The sequence below is a fragment of the Pholis gunnellus genome (assembly GCF_910591455.1).
Source record: "Pholis gunnellus genome assembly, chromosome: 2".
Taxonomy (NCBI): domain Eukaryota; kingdom Metazoa; phylum Chordata; class Actinopteri; order Perciformes; family Pholidae; genus Pholis; species Pholis gunnellus.
In genome coordinates, this window is record NC_136536.1 from 17,052,283 (window position 1) to 17,074,849 (window position 22,567).

Genomic DNA, 22,567 nt, shown 5'->3' on the forward strand with positions numbered 1-22,567 from the left:
ACAGCGGTAACTGATAGGGCCAAGTGTGAATCCACTACTAGTCTATATCTTTACATTGCACAAATATTTGTTTTCTGCTATATTCATGTTCAGAATGTCTTATATAACTTATTTTAACCTCATCTCATTTGATCTAGCCATTTGCTGTAGAGTGGGTTCAGATCTGTGGGACATACCTGGCTTGGTTCCCTTCTGAGCAAAGGCGACTGGTCTAGTTAGGCTAAAGTTCTCTGGCCACTTCATCCATCTCTCCCGCTTTAATGTGTCAGCCAAAACAAGTAAGTCCTTGTCGTGGTACCATCTATATTGGCCTTGAGATAAATCTGTTTCACACCTGTCAATATCTGCACTACTGTGTCCGTCCTGCTACAGAGTTTACAACTTGGATCCTATGACAGCCCCCATGCGTACAAGTGTGCCAATGAAGGAAGAGTTTGTAATATTGATGGAGGGAAGAATGAGATACCACAACTCTGTCCATGTTACTATCCTCTTGGGTAAATCACACTTTGTCCAGCACCACTGGGTGCCAAGCTTAACTGCTTTGACCTTCTTCAGGTCTTAGTCTTTCAAAAGGGCAGGGACCGCTAAACCAGACTAAAATGTTGTTAAATTATATAGTATAATTGTTTTGGTATTATTTGTTTAACTGTACCCTATTTATCTAATTTTAGGATTTGAGTCTGGATCTGATCACATTTTAGGTCAAATTTATGCAGAAATACAGGAAATTCTGAAGGTTTCACGTCAAGTAGCACCAGATCTATTCGTGATAGAATGAATTTACCTGCTCATAATCATCATTGCCGAGTCAGTGCAGCTTCTATCCTTTTTGCATACTGATTTGTGTATTCTCCTCCAACCATTTACAGGTATATATTTATTACGTCATGCATTCTCAAGTGCATGGAAATGAACGCTGGGGGTTTGTTGTTACGAGCATCGCATTGCTTAACGAAAGGCTGAGGCTACTGAGTTCACATCAGATTGCTAAAAGGTAATTACAGCAATGAAACATTTTCTTGCTTCTCTGTGTCTTCTGGGAGCTTTTCTACATGCCTTGGCTCAATGCAGTGTCCCAGCCTCAGAGTTTCGGCTGGATGGAGATTATTTGTTAGGTGGAGTTTTTGATATTCATCATAGTGTCACCGTTTATCATGACAGACCCGAAGCCATCGACTGCTCCAGGTGAGTTTCATTATAAATCTGGGTAAATAACTGATCAAGTTGAAACTAATGACAAACTCTTAACATTGAAATGCTTTACCTCAAATGCTGGGTCAATGGATATGGCTACCCCCCCCCCCCCCCCCCCCCCCCCCCCCCCCCCCCAACTTAATCCAATAATTACAAAATTATTAAAGTTGCTGTGTAACAATAAATCTGACCTCAGTCCTTGCTCCATGAAATCCCCTGTCATAGTTTCCATATCTGGACAGAGGTCTGAAGACTAATAATTTTAACTGAAAGGTAATCCTATTCTCCTGTTGTTCATTCTCTGTTCACAGTCAATCCTTTATTCTGTCAAGTTATCGGAGGTTTCAGTTGATGAGATTCTCTGTAGAGGAAATCAATAACTCCACCAACCTCCTGCCAAATGTATCTCTGGGCTATGAGATATTTGACCACTGTTCCGATACACACAATTTTCCAGGCATTTTAAAACTCCTCTCAGTCGACGGCTTGATCCAACCTTGGGGTGAACCACACAAGAATCTGTCTAAAGTGATGGCCGTGGTCGGCCCTTTTTCAAGCACCGACACCGTAACTATAGCGCCACTGTTCATGACGGATCTCATTCCAATGGTAAGTTTGCCAACTGCTGTGTTGTGACATTTCCCTATAAAATCAATCATTTAAAATGAGGTGTTAACATTTTAAAAGTGTTTAAATATTCAAACAACTTGAAACGTTACATTTGAGAATTTATTGTTACTGAAAATGATGACAATTTCTCCACTAACCCCTTTATCAGGTCAGTTATGGAGCTGCTTTCTCGACCCTTGGAGAGAAAGAAAGATTTCCCTCTTTCCTACGAACAGTGCATTCCAATAAAAACATCATTGAAGTGATTGTTAACATTGTGCAACACTTCAACTGGCGCTGGGTTGCTTTTCTTAACAGTGATAACACTTTTGGCGAAGATGGCCGGGATTTGTTCATAAAGAGGATTAAAGACACTGAGATTTGTCTGGCATACACCAAAGGAATCAACGACAATACAGATAAGTCCCTAATGTTCAAAGATATAGAGGCACAGAGGATAAACGTCATAATTGTTTTTGCTCCAAAATTGAATGCTGAAGCTCTCATTGAATCAGCAATAAGACTAAATGTCACCAACAAGGTGTGGATAGCAGGCGACACCTGGTCCTTAAACAAGAGGCTCCCCAAAGAGAAAGGAATCAAACAAATTGGAACTGTACTTGGAGTGTCTCAGCCAGTAATGACAATACCTGGTTTCAGTGATTTTATCTATTCTTCCAAAAGCCAGACTCATTGTGAAACTGCAGAACAAAATATGTTGTGTAATCAGGTTTGCAACTGCAGCAGCCTGAGTCCAGAAGAAATCCTTGCTGTGGACCCATCTTATTCTTTTCCTGTTTATTCTGCTGTACATGCCATCGCTCATGCCTTACACAATGCCTTGAGATGTGGAGTTGATAAATGTAATGGCAATATTACAGTGTACCCATATATGGTAAGTTTTGTCATTTTTCACATTTATGTTTATGACAGCTTTAACCTGTCGATAACGTAACTCTATCAAAACTCAATATATTGGCCAAATATGTTTTGTCATCACATATCATATACAACTTAACATCCTCAAAGTATAGTTAAAGTTGATATTTCCTGTCAGACATTGTCTGACATTATAAATCTCAGGAAACGCATTTGAGAGACAGGAAGAGCTTAACGCAGGAATGTCTTCCTTCACAGAAATATTTTAACAACTTATTTAATCAGTGTGAAGTCCAATCAAGCGATGGTCATTTGAACTTTGTGTACCCACTTCAGGTTCTAGCAGAGCTGAAGAAGTCAAACTTCACACTTTTAAATCAACATATCCAATTTGATGAGTATGGTGACCCCACATTCGGATCCTATTCAATAGTTTTCTGGAACCAAAGTGGTGACGCAGAGGAGATCGGCTCTTATAGATTACACCCATCAGTCCATTTCTTCATCAACGACACCAACATTCAGTGGAACCCAAAGGGAGAAGTACGTCAGACTTTCCTTATTATTTGTGGTGTAACGCAGTATGTCGAGACTTAAAACGATACGATTAAAGATGCATTGTTTAGTTTTTTCTCGCTTCCACAGGATTGTGTGCATGTGACAGTGGATAATCACATCACGGTAATAAGCAGGTGGTGGTTGTTCATGATCAAAACATCCACTGAACTTTCTCTGTTGAGAAACCTAAAAGTTCTAAATACGGTTGTGAAAGTCACTCCCTTTTTGTTTACCTTCACCCCTCACAGTATTGTCTTTTCTTCCCTTACTTTTTTATACACAATTGTCTTGTGCAGGAGCCTACTTCACTGTGTTCCCCAGAATGTGCTGTAGGATTTGCAAAAAACCAAGATGGAATCCACAAATGCTGCTTTAATTGTGAAATCTGTCCTGATGGAACTTATATCAACATCACAGGTGAGAGGAAGAAAATGAATAAAAGCAGTGGCCTTGATGAGAGTGAGACACTCCTCTGAACCAATGAAATGGCAACTAATCTAGAGCTCTTTCAGTAAAAATGAATATGAAAGTTTTTTGCCTATTTTACGGATCACATGGACTATGTCCTTTTATCATGGGGTGAATGTGGCTCAGTGGAGCCGGGTCGTCCTTCAAACAGAAGATCTGCAGTTGGACCCCCGGCTCAGCTAGTCCATGTCGATGTGTCCTTGGCAAAACACTTAACCCCGAATTGCTCCCCTAGGCTGTGCTTGCGGTGTATGAATGTGTGTGAATGTGTGAATGGTGACATGTAGTGTTAAAGGGCTTTGAGTGGTCGGAAGACTAGAAAAGCACTATACAAGTACAGACCATTTACCATCATGCAACATTCTTGACTTTAACAGGATCCCTACATTATCGTAGGAAAACATAGAAAAGTGTAACCTCCTCAGCCGTCTGATATTTTGTGTTAACCATCATTTTATCTCAGCAACCTTCATTCTTTATTGACAATCTGTCCCTCTCTCATGTTAAACAGAGGATCCCTACAAGTGCATCAACTGTATGGAAACAGAATGGTCTGCAGCAGGAAGTACATCATGTAATCTGCGGCTGGTGGAGTACATCCCATTCACAGACAGAGGGGCTATACTGATCATGGTCGGAGCCTGGGCCTTGGTGGGCCTCACACTAGCCATGTCCGTTCTCTTTGCCATCAACTACAACACACCTGTGGTCAGATCTGCTGGGGGACCAATGTGCTTCCTAATTTTCGGCTGCCTGAGTCTGTGTAGTCTTAGTGTGTTCTTTTACTTTGGTAAGCCAACCACTTCCTTTTGTATCCTACGGTTCTTACCATTTCTCTTGTTCTACACAGTTTGTCTAGCGTGTTTTGTTGTGCGCTCTTTTCAAATTGTTTGCATTTTCAAAATAGCCGCCAAGTTCCCCAAGCTCCACAGTCTGTGGATGAAATATCATGGACAGTGGCTGGTCATCACTGCGGCATTTGTTACTCAGGCACTCCTACTTCTTTTTGGCTATACTTTTGCCCCTCCCAAGCCCTACAATGAAACAATTTGGTACCCAGACAAAATCATACTTGGTTGTGACATTAACCTCAAATCAACCTTTGGTCCTGTGGTTTTACTTTTATCTTTGTGCTCCCTTTGCTTTATTTTCTCATACATGGGAAAAGACCTTCCTAAAAATTACAATGAAGCCAAAACAATAACCTTCTGCCTGCTCCTGCTGATCCTCACCTGGATCATCTTTGCCACTGAATACTTAATTTACCATGGCAAGTACATCCAAACACTTAACGCCCTGGCAGTACTCTCCAGTCTGTACTCCTTTCTGTTGTGGTATTTCCTCCCAAAATGCTACATCATCATTTTTCAACCCCACAGAAACACACAAGAGTACTTCCAAGGTCTCATTCAGAATTACACCAAAACCATTAGCCAGTAGCCGCTTCCAGTAAATAAGCATCTCTACAGACTGAAAAGCTGATGTGCCTGTAATCATAATCTCTGTCTCTATTAGTTTTTTCTTCCAAGAGTTGTAAACTAATGCTTTATGCTTGTTTTTTGTGAATTTTTATTTTGATGACTATATAAATAAACAAAGCCTTGAAATGAGCAAGAACAAGATACACTTTGAATTATTGTGGCGAGAGTTATTTCGGAGATGGTGGGCAACATGACCCTAGATTCTGAGTATACAGTAGTCTTGATGTATATGCTGCCTTCTTCTCATTGTAACACTTAAGATACGTCACTTTTGAAGATACCTAACTGTGCAGGTCTCATGATGGATTAATTCAATATTTTGGGATATGTGCTTTTTCATATTCTTGTGGGAAGTTAAGTGAGGAGATTGATACTAAGCAATTGACTTTGTAACATCTGTCCAGGGACTATAGATGAAAAATAGTGTCTTGGTCAGGTAAGGAGTATCCATAACACTGAAAGGTATTAATGTCTTGGACGACCTGAAGACTTCCTGGAACGGTTGAAGTTTTTTTTTCCTCATAATTCAATTGAATTGAATTTAATGTGCTATTCTTATTAGTTCTTATTAGGTTATGTGTCATTAAACAGCCCGAAGACATGGTACGTTACATAAAGTCAATTCAATAAAGATATTAAAAGGGAATGTGTTTGTTTTTTGGTGTAACACTAATCTCGCCACATCATGACAAAAGTTCTACATGCTAGACTACTCTTTGATCTTAAATATACATGTATGTCTTCAGTTTCCTCAATTGTCATTATATATGTATTCTTACCTCTACTGTAACAATTGTAAGATTAAAATTGGGGTACATTTGTAAAGCATATAAGCAATGAATAACTTTCTAAATATGATACCTAACTGCACTTTTCTGTGAGTTTATTGCCTCCGTTTCCTCATGGATTTGAAATGATATTCTTAAAAATGGGTCAGAAGTACATTACTTAAAATTAAGATGGACAACAGAGACAAAGAAAATAATACATACAAAGTCAAACTTCATCTTAACATACAGGAAACAAAATGTTACAGTAATGTTGATTATAAAGTTATTAACCTCTTGGAATGAAAGTGCAAACATATCACAGACATGACTGCTTGCACCAAACACTATAGTGAAGTGTTGTAGCCACCTCATTGTCCATTAACTTTTCTTATATACTTAAACTATTAGTATAGATTGTGAAAACCTTTCAGAATAGTGTCACAAAATCCCACAGTAATGGGGGCATTTTCTGGAAAATAAATACAAATTAAAATACCTTTTGTCAGACCGTTTTTTTGGTCTTGATATGCTGTTTTAGTTAGCACAACAACTTTTTAAATTGTACAATCTTGGACCATGGCAATGTGGCATGTCACTGCACATGGTAATGACAAATAAAGATTGATTTCACTTTACAAAGCAGAACAAGGAGTTCTGCGCTTCAGTCAGGAGGAATTCAAATTCTGGTGAGAGTCCTGACCATTTATCAAGTTCATTTTCCTATTTCAAATCACCTGTGCAGGTCAAAGGTAACTCATGCAATCATTTGTAAGAGGAGGTGGTCATTTAGCATAAACCAAAGCTATTGGGTTGAATTCATTTCATTTGTGTATATTTGCTTGTGAATATCCTGTGTGATCTAACAATCTCATCTGAACTTGGTGAGATCATTCTTATAGTATATCTTTCTTTTAAAGGGCCATCCAATTTTTAAACTTTTACTGCAACAGAAAGTTGAGTTGTTATAAAAAGTGATGTACCAAGATAAAATACTTTGCTGAACATAATGCACGCAATGACGGAATGGAGACAATATCTTGAACAATGCAACAGTGCAAAACACAGTTGCAGAGGAAAAGTTGTTGAACTTTCAAATGCATAGCCCACACTGGTTTGAGTTTAGAAATAGGTTATAAACCCACTTTTACTAACTTTATACCTGATCAACATATCATCATATAACGAGTGAGAGATCCGTGTTCGTTAGATCCACCCAGCACTCCTCCCACCTGCCCTGTGTGGGCTTTTGCAGTCTTTACGCTTCCTCGTTCATGATTACGGGGATAGCATACAAAATCATTTTCTGGGATACCTACAAATCACAGCGCATTATTTTTCGTAGGTATAGCTACGAATGCTGGATGAGACCAGCCTGATCTGACTGATAGGACATTAGGTCACGTTCCCTTTCAAGATTCCCTCTGTACAACACACGTAGAATGGGATAGAAGCCCCCACGTGGCATGAAAACACCTCTATTCACCCCTTAAAAGGAAGGTGATCTGTGGTGATGTGAGGCTTTGGGCTCTGTGCCACAATGAGACAGAGAGTGGGTTCTGGACGCTGAAAAAATGCAAGAATACATCAACTATCTGGAGCTACCATGGATGGATTACCAAACGGGCGGACGGGGCCTCGGCCCCGGGGCCCACAGTCTTAATTAAAGGAAACCCCAGCCGGAGCTTCTTGGTGAAGTCGCTGTTATTAACTTTTTATGTCACATAGTCAAAGAGCTTAATAACAGAGCCCGAAAAGTGAACTGAAAAACTGAAGGAATAGCCTAAACATTCACTTTGAAGATGTCACAAGAAAGAAACCATCATGATACACTTTAAGTGAGTGTTCATCCCCGCAGTTTATCTATTGGACTTCAAGAGCTGTGTATTTTGTTAATATGCTGTTGTGTCGTTATGGTTAATTGACTGTAACTTAGCTGTAATCTTGTATGTTGAGATACTCTGTATTTTCTTAGCCCTAAAACATTGTTGTGCGGTTCTAACAGGCCAGCATGTTCTGATCAGAACAGACAATACAACAGTTGTTTCCTATTGAAACTGTCTTGCTCCCTGTTGCTGTGGTGCAATGTTCCTTTTCTGTCACTTAATAGTCACCCATGTGTGAGCAGACCTCATCTCCAGGGGTGCAGGGGTTCAGTTACAGGATTGTTTCGGCAGGGCAGTTGTGGATCTCTTTGCCCCCAGGGTGAAGGCCTAATGCCCCGTTATTTTCCATAACCCACCTCCAGGAATGGATGTGCCAGCGCATTCATGGCCCAAAATGCTCCTGTCTGTATTTTCTCCAGTGGGACTGATATTTTCCCGGAGAGGGTACATCTGCAAGGTCTGTCTTTGATCCTGGTTTTCACTTGATGGCAGGCAAAGTCATGGTATGCAGAGATAATCAAATATCCTGGCAGTGGGGCTGTGGCAGCTTATTCTCCGAAGAGACCTCTCTCAAGCTGGGGAAGGGGTGATTCATCTCCGTCCAGAACTGTAGTGTCTGAATGTTTACCTACGGAGTAGTCCAACTTATAGGGGTCTGCCCCCAAATGTGGTGGCAAAGATCCAAAGTGCAAGACCAACACCATACTGCTCCACTTCACAACTGGGCTTGGTAAAGAGTGGCTATTAAACTGAGGGATGACTGTGGTGACTGGAGTGTTAATGTGCAGAAGGGGCCTCGCATACGTTACCACAGTGAACCTGGAGGAAAAGACGGAATTTGAACTCTGTTTAGAAGGATTACAAAATGTATTAATATTCATGGTCAAGAACTTTGTGGTTCATGATGATTGTTAAACCACATCACAGGGGCTCTGTGCAGCAGCAAATTAGATTATTTTTGCATTCTGATTTGGGTATTATCCTCCAACCATTAATGGTATGTATTTCATTCCCACATGCATGGAAATTTTCACTGGGGCTTTGCCATCACCAGAGTCCCATGACTTACTAAAGGCTGAGGCAAATTCCATTAGAGTTCATTCATCAGATTTGTAATTACAACAATGGAACATGTTCTTGCTTTGCTGTGTCTACTGGGAGCTTTTCTACATGCCTTGGCTCAATGCACTGCCCCAGCCTCAGAGTTTCAGCTGGATGGAGAATATCTGATAGGTGGACTTTTTGATGTTCATCATAGTGCCGCTGTCTATCACAACAGACCAGAAGCAATTGACTGCTCAAGGTAAGTCTCACAATACATCTGAGTGGATAGCTTTTAAAGATAAAACTACTGCAGAATGCATGGTATAACAGACATATTTGTACATTCCAGAACTGTTGTAAATAAGAGGCTCTGAAGCCACACTGAAACAAATTCTTTGTAAATTCCACAGTAAGTAAACTCCTGTTGTGTTTTCTCGGTTCACAGTCAACCCTTCCTTCTTCCAAATTATCGAAAGTTTCAGTTGATGAGATTCTCTGTAGAGGAAATCAATCACTCTAACAACCTCCTGCCAAATGTGTCTCTCGGCTATGAGATATTTGATCATTGCTCATCTACACAGAATTTTCCAGATATTTTCAAACTCATCTCAATCAGTGGCTTGATCCAACCTTGGGGTGAACCACACAAGCAACAAGCACAGTCCAATGTGTCCAAAGTGGTGGCAGTGGTCGGTCCTTTTACAAGCACTCAGGCCCTGACTGTAGCCCCACTGTTGATGATGGATCTCATTCCTATGGCAAGTTCAATTTAGTTTTTCTGTCAAAATAAGACATTAAAAGCATACTTCTATCAATATATGTTATGATCAATTAATTGTAAAATGTGTTTTAATGTTATATTTGAGATTATTATTTGATATTTGTCACTAAAAATGATTGTTTTTTTCCCATTACTCTTTTAACAGATCAGTTATGGATCTTCTAGTTCTGTCTTGTCAAAAAAAAAACAATTTCCATCTCTCCTACGAACAGTGCATCCCAATAAAGACGTCATAAATGTTATTGTTGACATTGTTCAGCACTTCAACTGGCGCTGGGTTGCTTTTCTTAACAGTGATAATGATTATGGCATTGATGCACTGGAGTTGTTCATGAAGAAGATCGAGGACACTGAGATTTGCCTGGCATACACTAACAACCTCAATGACAATACAAATTACTCCCTAATGTTCAGACAGATAGAGGCGCAGAGGATACCCATCATTATTGTTTTTGCTCCAAGAATGGCTGCTGAAGCTCTCATTGAGTCAGCAATAAAACTAAATGTCACCAAGAAGGTTTGGATAGCAGATGAGGGATGGTCCTTAAACAAGGAGCTCCCCAAGAAGAAAGGAATCAAAAATATTGGAACTGTACTTGGAGTGTCTCAGCCAGTAGAGACAATACCTGGTTTCAATGATTTTATGTATTCTTCCAAAAGCCAGACCTATTGTGAAAATGCAGAACAAAATATGTTGTGTAATCAGGTTTGCAATTGCAGCAGCCTGAGTGCAGAAGATGTCATCACTGCAGACCCATCTTTCTCTTTCTCTGTTTATTCTGCTGTATATGCCATCGCCCATGCCTTACACAATACCTTGCAATGTGTAACTGGCAGATGCAATGAAAACATCACAGTGTACCCACACATGGTATGTATACACATAATCTGAGTATTTAGATTTTGCTCATTTATGTTCTGATTGCTTTGACTTAAAGATAAGCCTTTTAAAAAGGTAACATATTATTAGTATCTCTTGTTATCATATATACAACATTCAGGTAAAGATCCATAGATCCTCAATACAAATATACAATAAAAATAACTACCAATGAACAGAATATGACAAATCAAATTTGCAGTGTCTCATAATCACTATGTCAATATCATCAATGTGTCAGCCTGTTCAATTTCATTTATTGAGAGCTAGTTCATTGTGCAAATCATTTGTTTGACTTCCACCTGCAGCTGTAAATTAGATATTTTTTTAGATATGCACACTCTGTACTCTGCTTATACTTTCCAAATGTTGCCTTTGTATCAAAATCTTAGATGACAAATGTCTGCAATTGTGAAAGTCTAAACCACTTCTTACAAGAGGGGCATCACATGCAGTTCACTCCTCCACAGGAATCTTTTGTCTTTGTGAACACACAACGGTAATGGTAAATTTGAACTTTGTGTCCCACTTCAGGTTCTAGCAGAGCTGAAGAAGTCAAACTTCACACTTTTAAATCAACATATCGAATTTGATGAGAATGGTGACCCGACATTCGGATCCTATTCTATAATTTTCTGGAACCAAAGTGGTGACGCAGAGCAGATCGGCTTTTACAGATTTCACCCATCAGTCCAGTTTGTCATCAACAACACCAAAATCCAGTGGAACCCAAATGGAGAAGTATGTTTTTTTTAATCCTAATTACAATATGTGCAGCATAATAAAGTATGTCAACAGTTTATACTTAAACCTGTTTTGGTTTTGGTTGAGTGCACATGTGTATGAAGTCATATTTGTTGTCATATTGGTAATAGCTGTGAGAGGCTTAGAAACACAAGTTCGTGGCTGTTAATGGTGTAATTTTCAGGGATGTCTACAAATAAATGTTTGTTAGGATGGTTCCATTTTAAAAAACCATATCAATTTACAAAAGCTACTTTCCTCTTTTTTGCCTCCACACTTCACAGTATTCTTTTTGCTTCGCTTACATTTAATTTGTTGCTACATAATTGTCTTCTGCAGGTGCCTACTTCACTGTGTTCCCCAGAATGTGCTGTAGGATTTGTAAAAAAGCAAGATGGAATCCACAAATGCTGCTTCAATTGTGAAATCTGTCCTGATGGAACTTATATAAACAGCACAGGTAAATTATTATACATGAGGGGAAAGGATGAGTATTGATAGGAGATGACTCCCTATTGCTACGCTTTTTTTCTGCTTGTAAAATGTTTCTAAGAACACTCTTTTGTGTTCAACTGCATGTGAACCAGTCTCCTTGCATCATGCAATACGTTGCCATCTTGTTAACATGACCTCTACGTTAAAACTGTTCATTTAAAGCAAATTTTAATTCTACAAAAACTTCAATCTTGAGAGAAGATACAAATTAAAGGATGGAAAGAGTAACACTGCTTCCACAGCGGTCTGTTATTTTTCACAAGATGACCTCAACTTCATTGACAATCTGTCCTTCAACAGAGGATCCCTACAAGTGCATCAACTGTAAGGAAACAGAATGGTCTGCAGCAGGAAGTACATCATGTGATCTGCGGCTGGTGGAGTACGTCTCATTCACAGACAGCGGGGCTATACTGATCATGGTCGGAGCCTGGGCCTTGGTGGGCCTCACACTAGCCATGTCCGTTCTCTTTGCCATCAACTACAACACACCTGTGGTCAGATCTGCTGGGGGACCAATGTGCTTCCTAATTTTCGGCTGCCTGAGTCTGTGTAGTCTTAGTGTGTTCTTTTACTTTGGTAAGCCAACCACTTCCTTTTGTGTCCTACGGTTCTTACCATTTCTCTTGTTCTACACAGTGTGTCTAGCGTGTTTTGTTGTGCGCTCTTTTCAAATTGTTTGCATTTTCAAAATAGCCGCCAAGTTCCCCATACTCCACAGTCTGTGGATGAAATATCATGGACAGTGGCTGGTCATCACTGCGGCATTTGTTACTCAGGCACTCCTACTTCTTTTTGGCTATACTTTTGCCCCTCCCAAGCCCTACAATGAAACATTTTGGTACCCAGACAAAATCATACTTGGTTGTGACATAACCCTCAAATCAACCTTTGGTCCTGTGGTTTTACTTTTATCTTTGTGCTCCCTTTGCTTTATTTTCTCATACATGGGAAAAGACCTTCCTAAAAATTACAATGAAGCCAAAACAATAACCTTCTGCCTGCTCCTGCTGATCCTCACCTGGATCATCTTTGTCACTGAATACTTACTTTACCATGGCAAGTACATCCAAACACTTAACGCCCTGGCAATACTCTCCAGTCTGTACTCCTTTCTGTTGTGGTATTTCCTCCCAAAATGCTACATCATCATTTTTCAACCCCACAGAAACACACAAGAGTACTTCCAAGGTCTCATTCAGAATTACACCAAAACCATTAGCCAGTAGCCGCTTCCAGTAAATAAGCATCTCTACAGACTGAAAAGCTGATGTAGCCTTCTGAATACTTACACTGCAATGCTTAGGCTTTTCTAAATAAGAAGTATTTGTCTTGTTTATGTTTTCTTTTAAGGGTTGCCAGTTAATCTTTTGTACAGATATGACTGCTTTGAGAGGAATGTATTGACAAGAAAAACATTGAAATTAGTTAAAAACAACAACAAATGGATGACCCTGTAGCTGAGTTGTTACAGTGCATGTTTGATTTCCAGCCTTTGGACCTTTGTTGCATTTCATCATAGCTCTCTCTCTCTCACCATGTTCCAGTCTTTATATACATTGTCAAATAAGACACAAAAAGACACAAAAAGACAAAGAAACAACAACAATGGCATCCCTCCAAAATTGTTCAGCACTTTAGCACATCTTTGCAATCGTTGTGAGCTCTTATTTCTGAGAATATGTGCATGTTGTATATCAATATACATTGTGTTGTTGGTGAATTATTGCTTTAACATCTTTTGAAGTTATATGCTGCTCAACAGCCTCAGGGCATTTAGTGATCCACTTAAAGGGAATTTTGTTAAGCCCCTGTACTAATTCAGATATGTTCATGTCCATGCTGCATTTAAACAGTAAGAGTGACTCAATAAAAACAATAAAATGGAATGTGTTTTTTTCTGTTTGTTCAAGTTTTTTTTAAGTTGCTGTAACAACAATCTCACCACATGATGGCACCAATTCACAGTGATGCTGTCTATGGGCTAGACCACAGTTCCACCAAATACTGTATGACTTAATTTAACATCTAATGTCATTATTCATCAAAGTCAAAACGTGAAATAATCATACACTACCGTTTCATATGTCGTCCCTTTAGCATGAGCTTCAAGCCATATTCTCTATGACGGCATTACAAAAAATTGACTGTTTATAATAAACTGGATGATGTGAATTAAGCTTTAAATGGAAATCAGCCTTAACAACACTAAGTGAAGAACTATTGCATTGAGATACAAGTTTAAGGGGTGGAGAGTGCAGAGAGTGCAGAAAGGTTTGTTTGCAGATTTGTTACTGATTAAGATTGTATGCATACAAAATAGTAACAGTTTGAATATAAATTGAATAGATAATTCATACTGAACCAATCCACTGGAGTGATGGACACTCAGTAATGTATGCTATCATTTTTGTTTTGGTCTGTGTCAGTTTGTTTCCCTCATGGGCAAATTAAAAGTTTATTTGTGGACCTATGAAGTTGATGACTAAAATCCTTTCCAGCGTTGATGATAATACCGTCATCTGTGAGCTTATTGGCTCCGATTCCAAAGTTTGAACAGATTTCTAAATTTGTCAATTAAAAATGATCTCTCTGTCTAAGCACCTGAATTCAGAAATTGATTAAAATACAACGAAAGCATACTCAACAGCTCTGGAGCTGGTTACCCCCGCGGGACTCTAACCACTAACCCCATTGGTTATTTCACTGCCCAACAGCAACATCTAACCTTCTTGTTCCGTCTTGGAACGGCATTAGTTCGGTAATCAATTACATATACATTTAGATAATGTCACACAACCCTATTGCCAAGCATGACCCTGATTAGATGTGAATGTGGGGGACAACAGCGTCTCATTTGGAAGCATTAAAGGGCTCTACAGACAGCGATAGGATCAGGTTTGTGTGCATCTGAGTGACCCTAAAGATGTTAGTTCCCATGTGCTTTGCCAGATCTTCTCTTCTATTGATTATTTTATCCAATTAAGATTTGTTGTCTGAAATAATATGTCTGGGATTGCATGCCGCATAATTATTTTTTATTATTATATTATTTTTATTAATTTAATGATTTTTGCAACCTTGCCCGTTGACCAACACTAAGCTATTTTACTAGTTATTTTATACTGGCAAACAATAAAAACGGGCTGTATATGCCCATGACGCTAACGTGTTTTTGGTCGATTTGACAGGTTAACTCACTGACAGTGAGACATGCGTCAGTAACGCTGGCCCGAGAGAGTGCTGATGGTCGACCACGTTCTGCCTCCATTTGAAAGTCAAAGTTTCACGCTGTGACACTCAGTAAGGCTGGGGCGCCCCACAAAGTGAAACGGAAAGAGCCTTACCGCAGGGGGTATGTGACAATTCCAGAGGGTAAATTGCCATTTTGTTGAGGCTATTCAGTTTCCTGGCAAGGAGAAGGGGAGGATGGACCGTGAAACTAGGAACGAATTGGTAAATGGTGCCACTTAGCATGGCATATGGCGCGTTCGGAGAGCTGAACGCTGACACCAAACAAATTGACAATTTCATACCAATTTCAGAGTTACATTCACCACACACGTTGTCACGCAGACATGCTGCGTATTCATCCTCTCCGGCAGAGGTTCAATATTTGTGTAGCCTGTTACAGTGTTAGAGTTGTGATGAAACACTATTTAAAGATTTCAGGGTGATAAATCCGAGTCTAAATATGGAAAACGATGAGTATATAGCTCATAGCCTAAATTACCGAAACTTACACTATTGCATAATGTTTGTATTCTATAACGGCAACATGCCTTGATTAATCTAATTTGATCTTTATTTTTTTATTTTTGTTATTTAGTTCAAGCCGATGGAGGCGGCACTTCTGCTGAGGGGACACATATTTCTGTTTTACAAAATATGGAGCGAGGAAAATTGGAGGAACGCCCACTGGCTTTTCACTTGTACCTTTCAATTTTCCACTTTGGTCAGATAAAGGGGAAAACCCTGGGAAAAACTTGGCCAGCAACTGGTCCTCCCTTTTACGCCTAAAGCACAAACACACTTTAAGTGGAGGCCATTTGCGTTTGGTGGCCATATGGGATTCGCCTTTAAAATAATCTTCTTTTGAGTGAAAGACTATTCTCGTCTGTCAGGGGTGCTGGTGTAGAGCTATTTGGACTCCTATTTTCCCTATTAGTCCAATTTCCGCATTTAATTATCACTTATGTATCATGAAAATTAGTGTAGCAATTTCTTTGAAACACTATACTAAAACATGTTGGTCCTGTCTTTGAGAATATCGATTGGATTTTCAACAAAGAGAGTTAATGACCAAATGAATTCGTGTTTGAGTGGAACGGAATATCTTTACATGTACTCACTGTCAATACACTCGGGTCACCTTCAGCAATGACAATTAGTTGGGAGTTAATTTTTAGCCCGTGTGCTATTGTTTAAAACAAACGATGGGTTTGATCTACAGAGGCTGTGTGTCTACATTGTGTGTGAAGAGATGGATCTAATCAATAGGACTTGTACATAGTCATAAATTCATCAGACTAAAACTAAAATGCCGTGACGTGGACTACATTCAGACAATAGGCCTTTTTCAGTACACGGAGAAACATGAATATTGCAAACAAACAGGCCTAATTTAGGACAGTGTCGATCTATCAGGAGTGAGAGTCAGCACTGAAGTGATATGGCACAGAGAAAAGGCAAACATACTATCCTCAGAGGTTTGTTTGATTTGTTGATATGATGCTAATCCTAAACCAAATGCTTAATTCCAACGTTGGTCATATGGCTAACTGTTGTTTTACGCACGGCTAAATGCGGAGCGCTAAAGGGTGCTTGGTTATTCTCATTCAAATCGTGCTCAAGTGGTTCAGAGTAATGGCAGATGTTTTGCAATTCAAGGCGCATCAATGCCCATGCGCTTTAGTGTTTAACAATGGCGCTCCCCTTTTGTTAGGCACTTGTCTCTTTCAGTTCAGAGCTCGACAAAGGCTTCATCCTCCAGCGAGTTATAAAGTTACTTTCCAGCCAGTTCATTTCGGTCCTTGAGAAAACCTTAAGCGATGTTAATGTGCACCTCTGGCCTTTTCATGCGGTAACCCCGGCACACACAGGCAAACAGCGTCCATTGTGTTCCCGAACCAAAGTAAGAAGTCTTTAAATAACCCGAGGACCAGTCTATAGAAATTCATGACGCTATTTCTATTTGATGTTTGATCAGAGCTTCGTCAACAGGTCTGTCGCGTGGCTTTTCAGAAAGTCCTGTATATATTTCTAATATTTTTTCCAGTGCACCTGTTCTTGTACCTGCTCCTTTTACTGTGACCGTGTTACTCACAATGAGCGTTTTGGTCACACCAGCGCTGCCTCGGGTCCATTTGAATGGAAGGCGGTACATCGATTTGCTCCGCTCACGCTGGGCCAAGTTATGGGCCAGTGTTTGCATATTTTAACAGCGCTCGACTACGACATGCCAACATGGTATAGCCTTTTAATGCATGTCTTTACAATATACGGACGAAATTCACCACAATATACATTGGTCATTTTCAATGATGTTCTGCCAAATACAATACCTGCAGCGCTGGCATATTTTAATTAAAGGATAATTAATGGAGTGATGTCATCAGATTGCATAATGTAGGCCTTTTATTTTGCGGTAACTTTACACTAACCACGCATGTTGCTAAAACACATGCAGTAGCTTATATTATGTGTAATCTTTTGTTGTCCGTAGACATTATTATTTACATAATGTTTTCTTCAGAAATACCCTAAACGGCAGATGTACAACCTCTGCATTTCCGTCATCGGCCTAGCCATTGGTTTGCAAATGTCTCAGTTTCCCTCGAGGAAGATAATAGTTTATTGCAGTAATTGCATAATTGCTTCACTAATTGTTGTTAACAAGTTCCCCAATAGTCCAATTATTACAGCAGCATTGTCGGGTCCCCGCCGGCATGCATCCATGACAAAGGTCCGATTGGGTTAATGAATGACCTGGGGCTGAAAAGTGAAAGTGAAGCGAGAGCCCGACTCCTTTTATAAACATACACTTAACTTGTCATTTAAGGGCACTTGCATTATTATGTCCACTTGGGACACAAGTTTCTCGTTGCGCCATTCTTATGTATAGATGATGACATAACGACTTTTGAGAGAAGTGAGGTTGGAGGGAAACCGTTTTAAAGCCTGGCTGCATTTCTTCACTGTAGACCCCAGAGAGCCAACACTAATTGAAATTATACCGAATAATCAGCGGTGAAATCTCTACTCTGTGGCACAGAATATCCTAACAGGCGACCGTTGTGATACCATGACTTCATGCTGAAATCAACGCTCCACGGTCTTGTGTTAAATCCGAGCGTGAAAACGCAGATAATGTGGCGTCCAGAGAGGACAAAAGCTCACTTACACCAGAGCACCTCGGGCAAATTTCATACCGATTAAATGCTTTAGTATATAACAGACACAAATGTGGCTCGCAAGTTTTCGGTACATTTTACGCAATTAGTGGCTGACACACGCCGGACATGCCTGTGCTTCAATAGTCTATTTGAATTATAGCTTCGAATTGGGACTTGAGAGTTTAGTTTTGCGAGACTAAAAATACAATCCTAACTATTGAAAAAAAAGGATACATTTTACAAATATGTTGTGCAATTTAATAAAGGACAAGATAGATATAGACAGATAGATAGATAGATAGATAGATAGATAGATAGATAGATAGATAGATAGATAGATAGATAGATAGATAGATAGATAGATAGATAGATAGATAGATAGATACTTTATTCATCTCATCCTACTAATTGCAGCATAATGTTTGAGCAACATAATTGGGTAGCGTTTTGTGGCAATCAAATGAGACAGCAGATTGTACACGAAGTGTACTTTATCTTGTCAAAACGGAATGAAGAGAAGAGCTGTGTTGGTTCACTTTAGAAGTGGAGGGAATCTTTTGATGCCCACACGTTTGTGGTCACAAAGCATGCCGAAAGAAAAGATCAATGGAGCACGACTATAAACTGGCCTCTTTTCATGCGCGCTCTCCCCAGACTGAATACAAAGGCCCCTCCTTTAACACACGCATTGTGTACCGGATCAGGCTAAAAGACTTGGGCAATGTAAGAAATGTTTTCTCAGTGTCGTCTCTCCTCTTTCAAAACGCACCATCTAAACTGACTTTCTGTCACCTGGAAATACTCAAGTAAGCCCAAAGCACACAAATCTACAGAGTGAATTGGCTACAATGATCGCATTTACCTTACAGACCGTGCTACAGCCAACATAGAGCATCCCATAAAAGGGTGTCTATGGCCTTAATTCAACCCCATTTAGTGTGTTCATATGTTGTGTGTGTGAGAGCACAAGATGTGCAGTCCAGTCAATACATTGTTTCAGCTGGTATACTTTCCCAAGCCTTCGCCCCTTTCAGGAAGCAGTGTGGAAAATCGAGAGGCGAGGGACCGAGGACAAGGGGCGGCCCGCGATTCTCCTCGGTGCCTCACCGCGCCTGGTATGAAGACAAAAACTGGCGACGCACAATGGTCGAAAAATCCTTAAGTAACAATAATTTAGCGAAATCTCTAGTGCTCTTCAAACTATATGTTTTGGCGTTAAATGTGTAAAAAAAAAGTACAAGTTGTCCTTAAAAGGTAGTTTAGCTGTTGTAATAACATTTAGCAGGTGTAACAGTTTTTACTGGAAGTGGCCACCAGAAAATCGAAATGTTGTGGGGACACGCAGGGAATTACCACGGTGCGGCCTTCGACCTGGTGGCGTGAAACTCACATATAAAAGATTGAATACAGGAGTCAATAGTGCCCACAGCATGCTCGCCAAGCAGAACAATTATGATTACCCATTATGTTTAGGATTTTTACGCTTCTCCTTAGCTTTTTGCCCCACACGTTGTTTCTCGGGCTGGCACTTATATCCAGTTCGAAGGCTAAACGTATAGTGGTCTGTGTATGTTTCGTGTTAAACTGACCACAAAATAATCCCAATAGCTAGATAAATAGACAGAGTACTTTCTATCCCAAAGGGACACATTTGTTATGCATAACATGTCTATACATTGTGGTGTCTGACTATTCCTCCTCACTCTGCACGGTCTGTAGTTGTTATCAATCTAGAGGAATTAAATAGCAAAACATTCAACAATTTACAATATAAACTTCAAACAGCATAACATGATTCACTTTTCTGTGGGGCGTCTAAGGCTTTGGTTGGCGTTGGCTGTCAAATGACGCCGGTGTTACTCATTTGAGCGCAAGAGACAGGCGGGACTGTTTGCATTGAGATGTTAAGTGGGTGTCTCTATAAAAATCCACTCAGGGTCAACTCCTTCATTCGTGCGCCACAGAGGGAAAGAGATTAACTTCAAGGAAACCAGAAAAGGACTAACAGAATGGTGGCGACGACAGACTGTGTAGAAAAGTCCAAACCCATCGCTGGAAACAAGGTGTTTAAAATAACTTATTAAGAGTAACATGATTAAAAAACAGATAGTTAAATACCACGACATTATTTGTATTGTATGCAATATTCATTTTCCCGGCTGTTTTTGTTTTAAAGGTATCCAAACCACTCATGGAAAAGAAACGAAGAGCTCGCATAAACAAGTGTTTGGACCAGTTAAAATCTCTCCTGGAGAGCTACTACAGCACTAGTGTAAGTATGCAGAGTGCACCATTAGAATTTCAAACACATTATCATTTTTTTTTTACCTCGGGCCAGTTATTGTAATTCATGCTTAATTGATGATAATAATTACGGAAAATGGCTGAAATCTAATCTCTTCTCTTTTCTCAGATTCGAAAGCGCAAACTGGAAAAGGCCGACATCCTGGAGCTGACTGTGAAACATCTAAGGAACCTCCAAAAGATCCAGAGCTGTAAGTTATAACTTCACACTTACAGCAGACCAAGTCATCAGATATTCAAACACTCTGATTTAAGGTTACATATGGATACTTGAGACCAGCTTTACGCACAACTGTATGCATGTGTTTTTCTTACCTTTAGATGTCTTTCCACTGCTTTCAGGCGCCGCTGCTGCTTCAGAGTTTTCCGACTATCAAAGTGGTTTCCGCAGCTGCCTGGCAAACGTCAACCAGTATCTGCTGATGGCAGACAACTTGAACGGGAGCGACCGCTGGATGTTATCGCAGCTCTCCAGCAAACTCTGCCGCTCTCGTAGACGAGAGGAAGTCTTCAGCACCATGGACAGCGGTCCGGACCAAGCGGAGACACAGGATGAGGTGCGGAGGAATCTTCCGTCCGCAGCAGGACCCGATGAAAGAAAAACGATTAAATCTAAAGCGTTGAAACCCCATAGTGCAAGCACGTCTTCCTTTTTACCGACTGAAGACGCATCTGGAACCAAACAGGCTGTCCCTGCAGCGGCGCCCACACAAAATACTCGTGAAAAAAGTTCCAGTAACAAGATGTTTCACCCCGTCAGTCACAGGAATGACGTTGCAAACACGCAGCACAATGTCTGGAGGCCTTGGTAGAGCTGTAGATATCCAATTTAATGTTTATAATTGCACTGTATAGATTACCACAATATGCTATTAGAGGTTATAATGTATATATATATTTGTATTTTCTTAATAAAAATGAACGAGAGAAAGATTGTGTTGTCTTGTTTGTTGAAACTGGACTATGTTTACCTTCCACGTAGAAGGGTTAGTTTACATAACGTGCGGCCGATTTATAGTGATTATCTCAGGCAGATCTCTAGTGAAATATTAAATTTCATATTGATATAATGAGAGACGGCGAGGGAAACTGTGGGTACCTATGATATAGGCCTAAGAAAGTAAATACATGTTGTGCTGAAGCCGTGAAACTGAAATAAAATGATATAACCGGGTTTTTGAGCCTCAAACAGCTATATTTCTCTTTTTTGTGTAAGGTCAAAGTAGATGTGTCGGCTAGGAATTGAAATTAAATCTTACATTTATGAAATCGTGTTAAACATTTGATAAATGCATGAGGCCTGCATGAACACTGAGTTTGTGCTATGCTTTCAAACTTAATTTGTCTCTTTTGCCCACATCCAATGGATTCACAATAAGACTTTATAATAAGGCTACACATCATATAATTAATTATAATACTAGTGCGTGCCTCGTGATTATTTAATGCATTAATGAATGCAGGGCGTATCATGAATTGCTGTTGCTCACCAGTAGTAAATGATCAAGTCGATATGTGACTTAATGTGATACTTCACACTTAATAGATCATCAATGAATCAATGTTAATTTATAGTTACTTCGTACATTGGTATGCGACCAAATTAGCTGGAGTACAGTTACATAGAAGTGCATTGCTCACCTTCGCAGAACAGTATTATTGTCATAGAAATATGAAGCATTTTTTCATTCCATTTGCCAACCAGATGATGAAATTAAAGTCGTCATCCACAGTTTTATAAAAAAAAAAGTTCAATATTTCTTTCATCTAGCATACAAAAAATAAAAAATGTTTTCAAACAAATATGTTTGAGTCTCATATTTGTTTGTTGTTGAAAGAAGTGGAGTGCAGCGCTTTAGAGAATATTCACTTAACCAAAATCATCGAGCAGGCGCCAATTGACAAAATAGAGGAACATTGACTGGAAAAAGCGCATATTATAAACTCATACTTAATAACAATACTGTCCTGCATAGAGTTATATATGGTTGAGCAATACTCAAGTATGATTTTCACCCGTATTAGTTGACATAGAGAGAAAATGAAGATCCAGGAGAGTGGGGGTTTGACTGTCACTTC

At 39.7% G+C, this 22,567-nt stretch overlaps 3 protein-coding genes across 3 annotated transcripts; all 3 read left to right on the top strand.

The window, feature by feature from the left end:
• Positions 1-1,009: 1,009 nt before the first annotated feature.
• LOC306708614 (taste receptor type 1 member 1-like) lies at positions 1,010-5,151 on the top strand (the record flags this gene model as incomplete). Its single annotated transcript, XM_079176480.1, has 6 exons — positions 1,010-1,188; positions 1,509-1,806; positions 1,976-2,701; positions 3,022-3,228; positions 3,540-3,660; positions 4,223-5,151. The coding sequence occupies 6 exons, from the start codon at positions 1,010-1,012 to the stop codon at positions 5,149-5,151; spliced, it is 2,460 nt and encodes an 819-aa protein (XP_079032606.1).
• Positions 5,152-8,969: 3,818 nt separating this feature from the next.
• LOC306708670 (taste receptor type 1 member 1-like) lies at positions 8,970-13,018 on the top strand (the record flags this gene model as incomplete). The annotated part of the gene is made up of 6 exons (XM_079176560.1): positions 8,970-9,148; positions 9,335-9,647; positions 9,816-10,541; positions 11,085-11,291; positions 11,634-11,754; positions 12,090-13,018. The coding sequence occupies 6 exons, from the start codon at positions 8,970-8,972 to the stop codon at positions 13,016-13,018; spliced, it is 2,475 nt and encodes an 824-aa protein (XP_079032686.1).
• A 7,175-nt stretch (positions 13,019-20,193) lies between these two features.
• Positions 20,194-21,300, top strand: her3 (hairy-related 3; the record flags this gene model as incomplete). Its single annotated transcript, XM_079172822.1, has 4 exons — positions 20,194-20,247; positions 20,361-20,456; positions 20,598-20,679; positions 20,831-21,300. The coding sequence occupies 4 exons, from the start codon at positions 20,194-20,196 to the stop codon at positions 21,298-21,300; spliced, it is 702 nt and encodes a 233-aa protein (XP_079028948.1).
• Between the last annotated feature and the right edge of the window lie 1,267 nt (positions 21,301-22,567).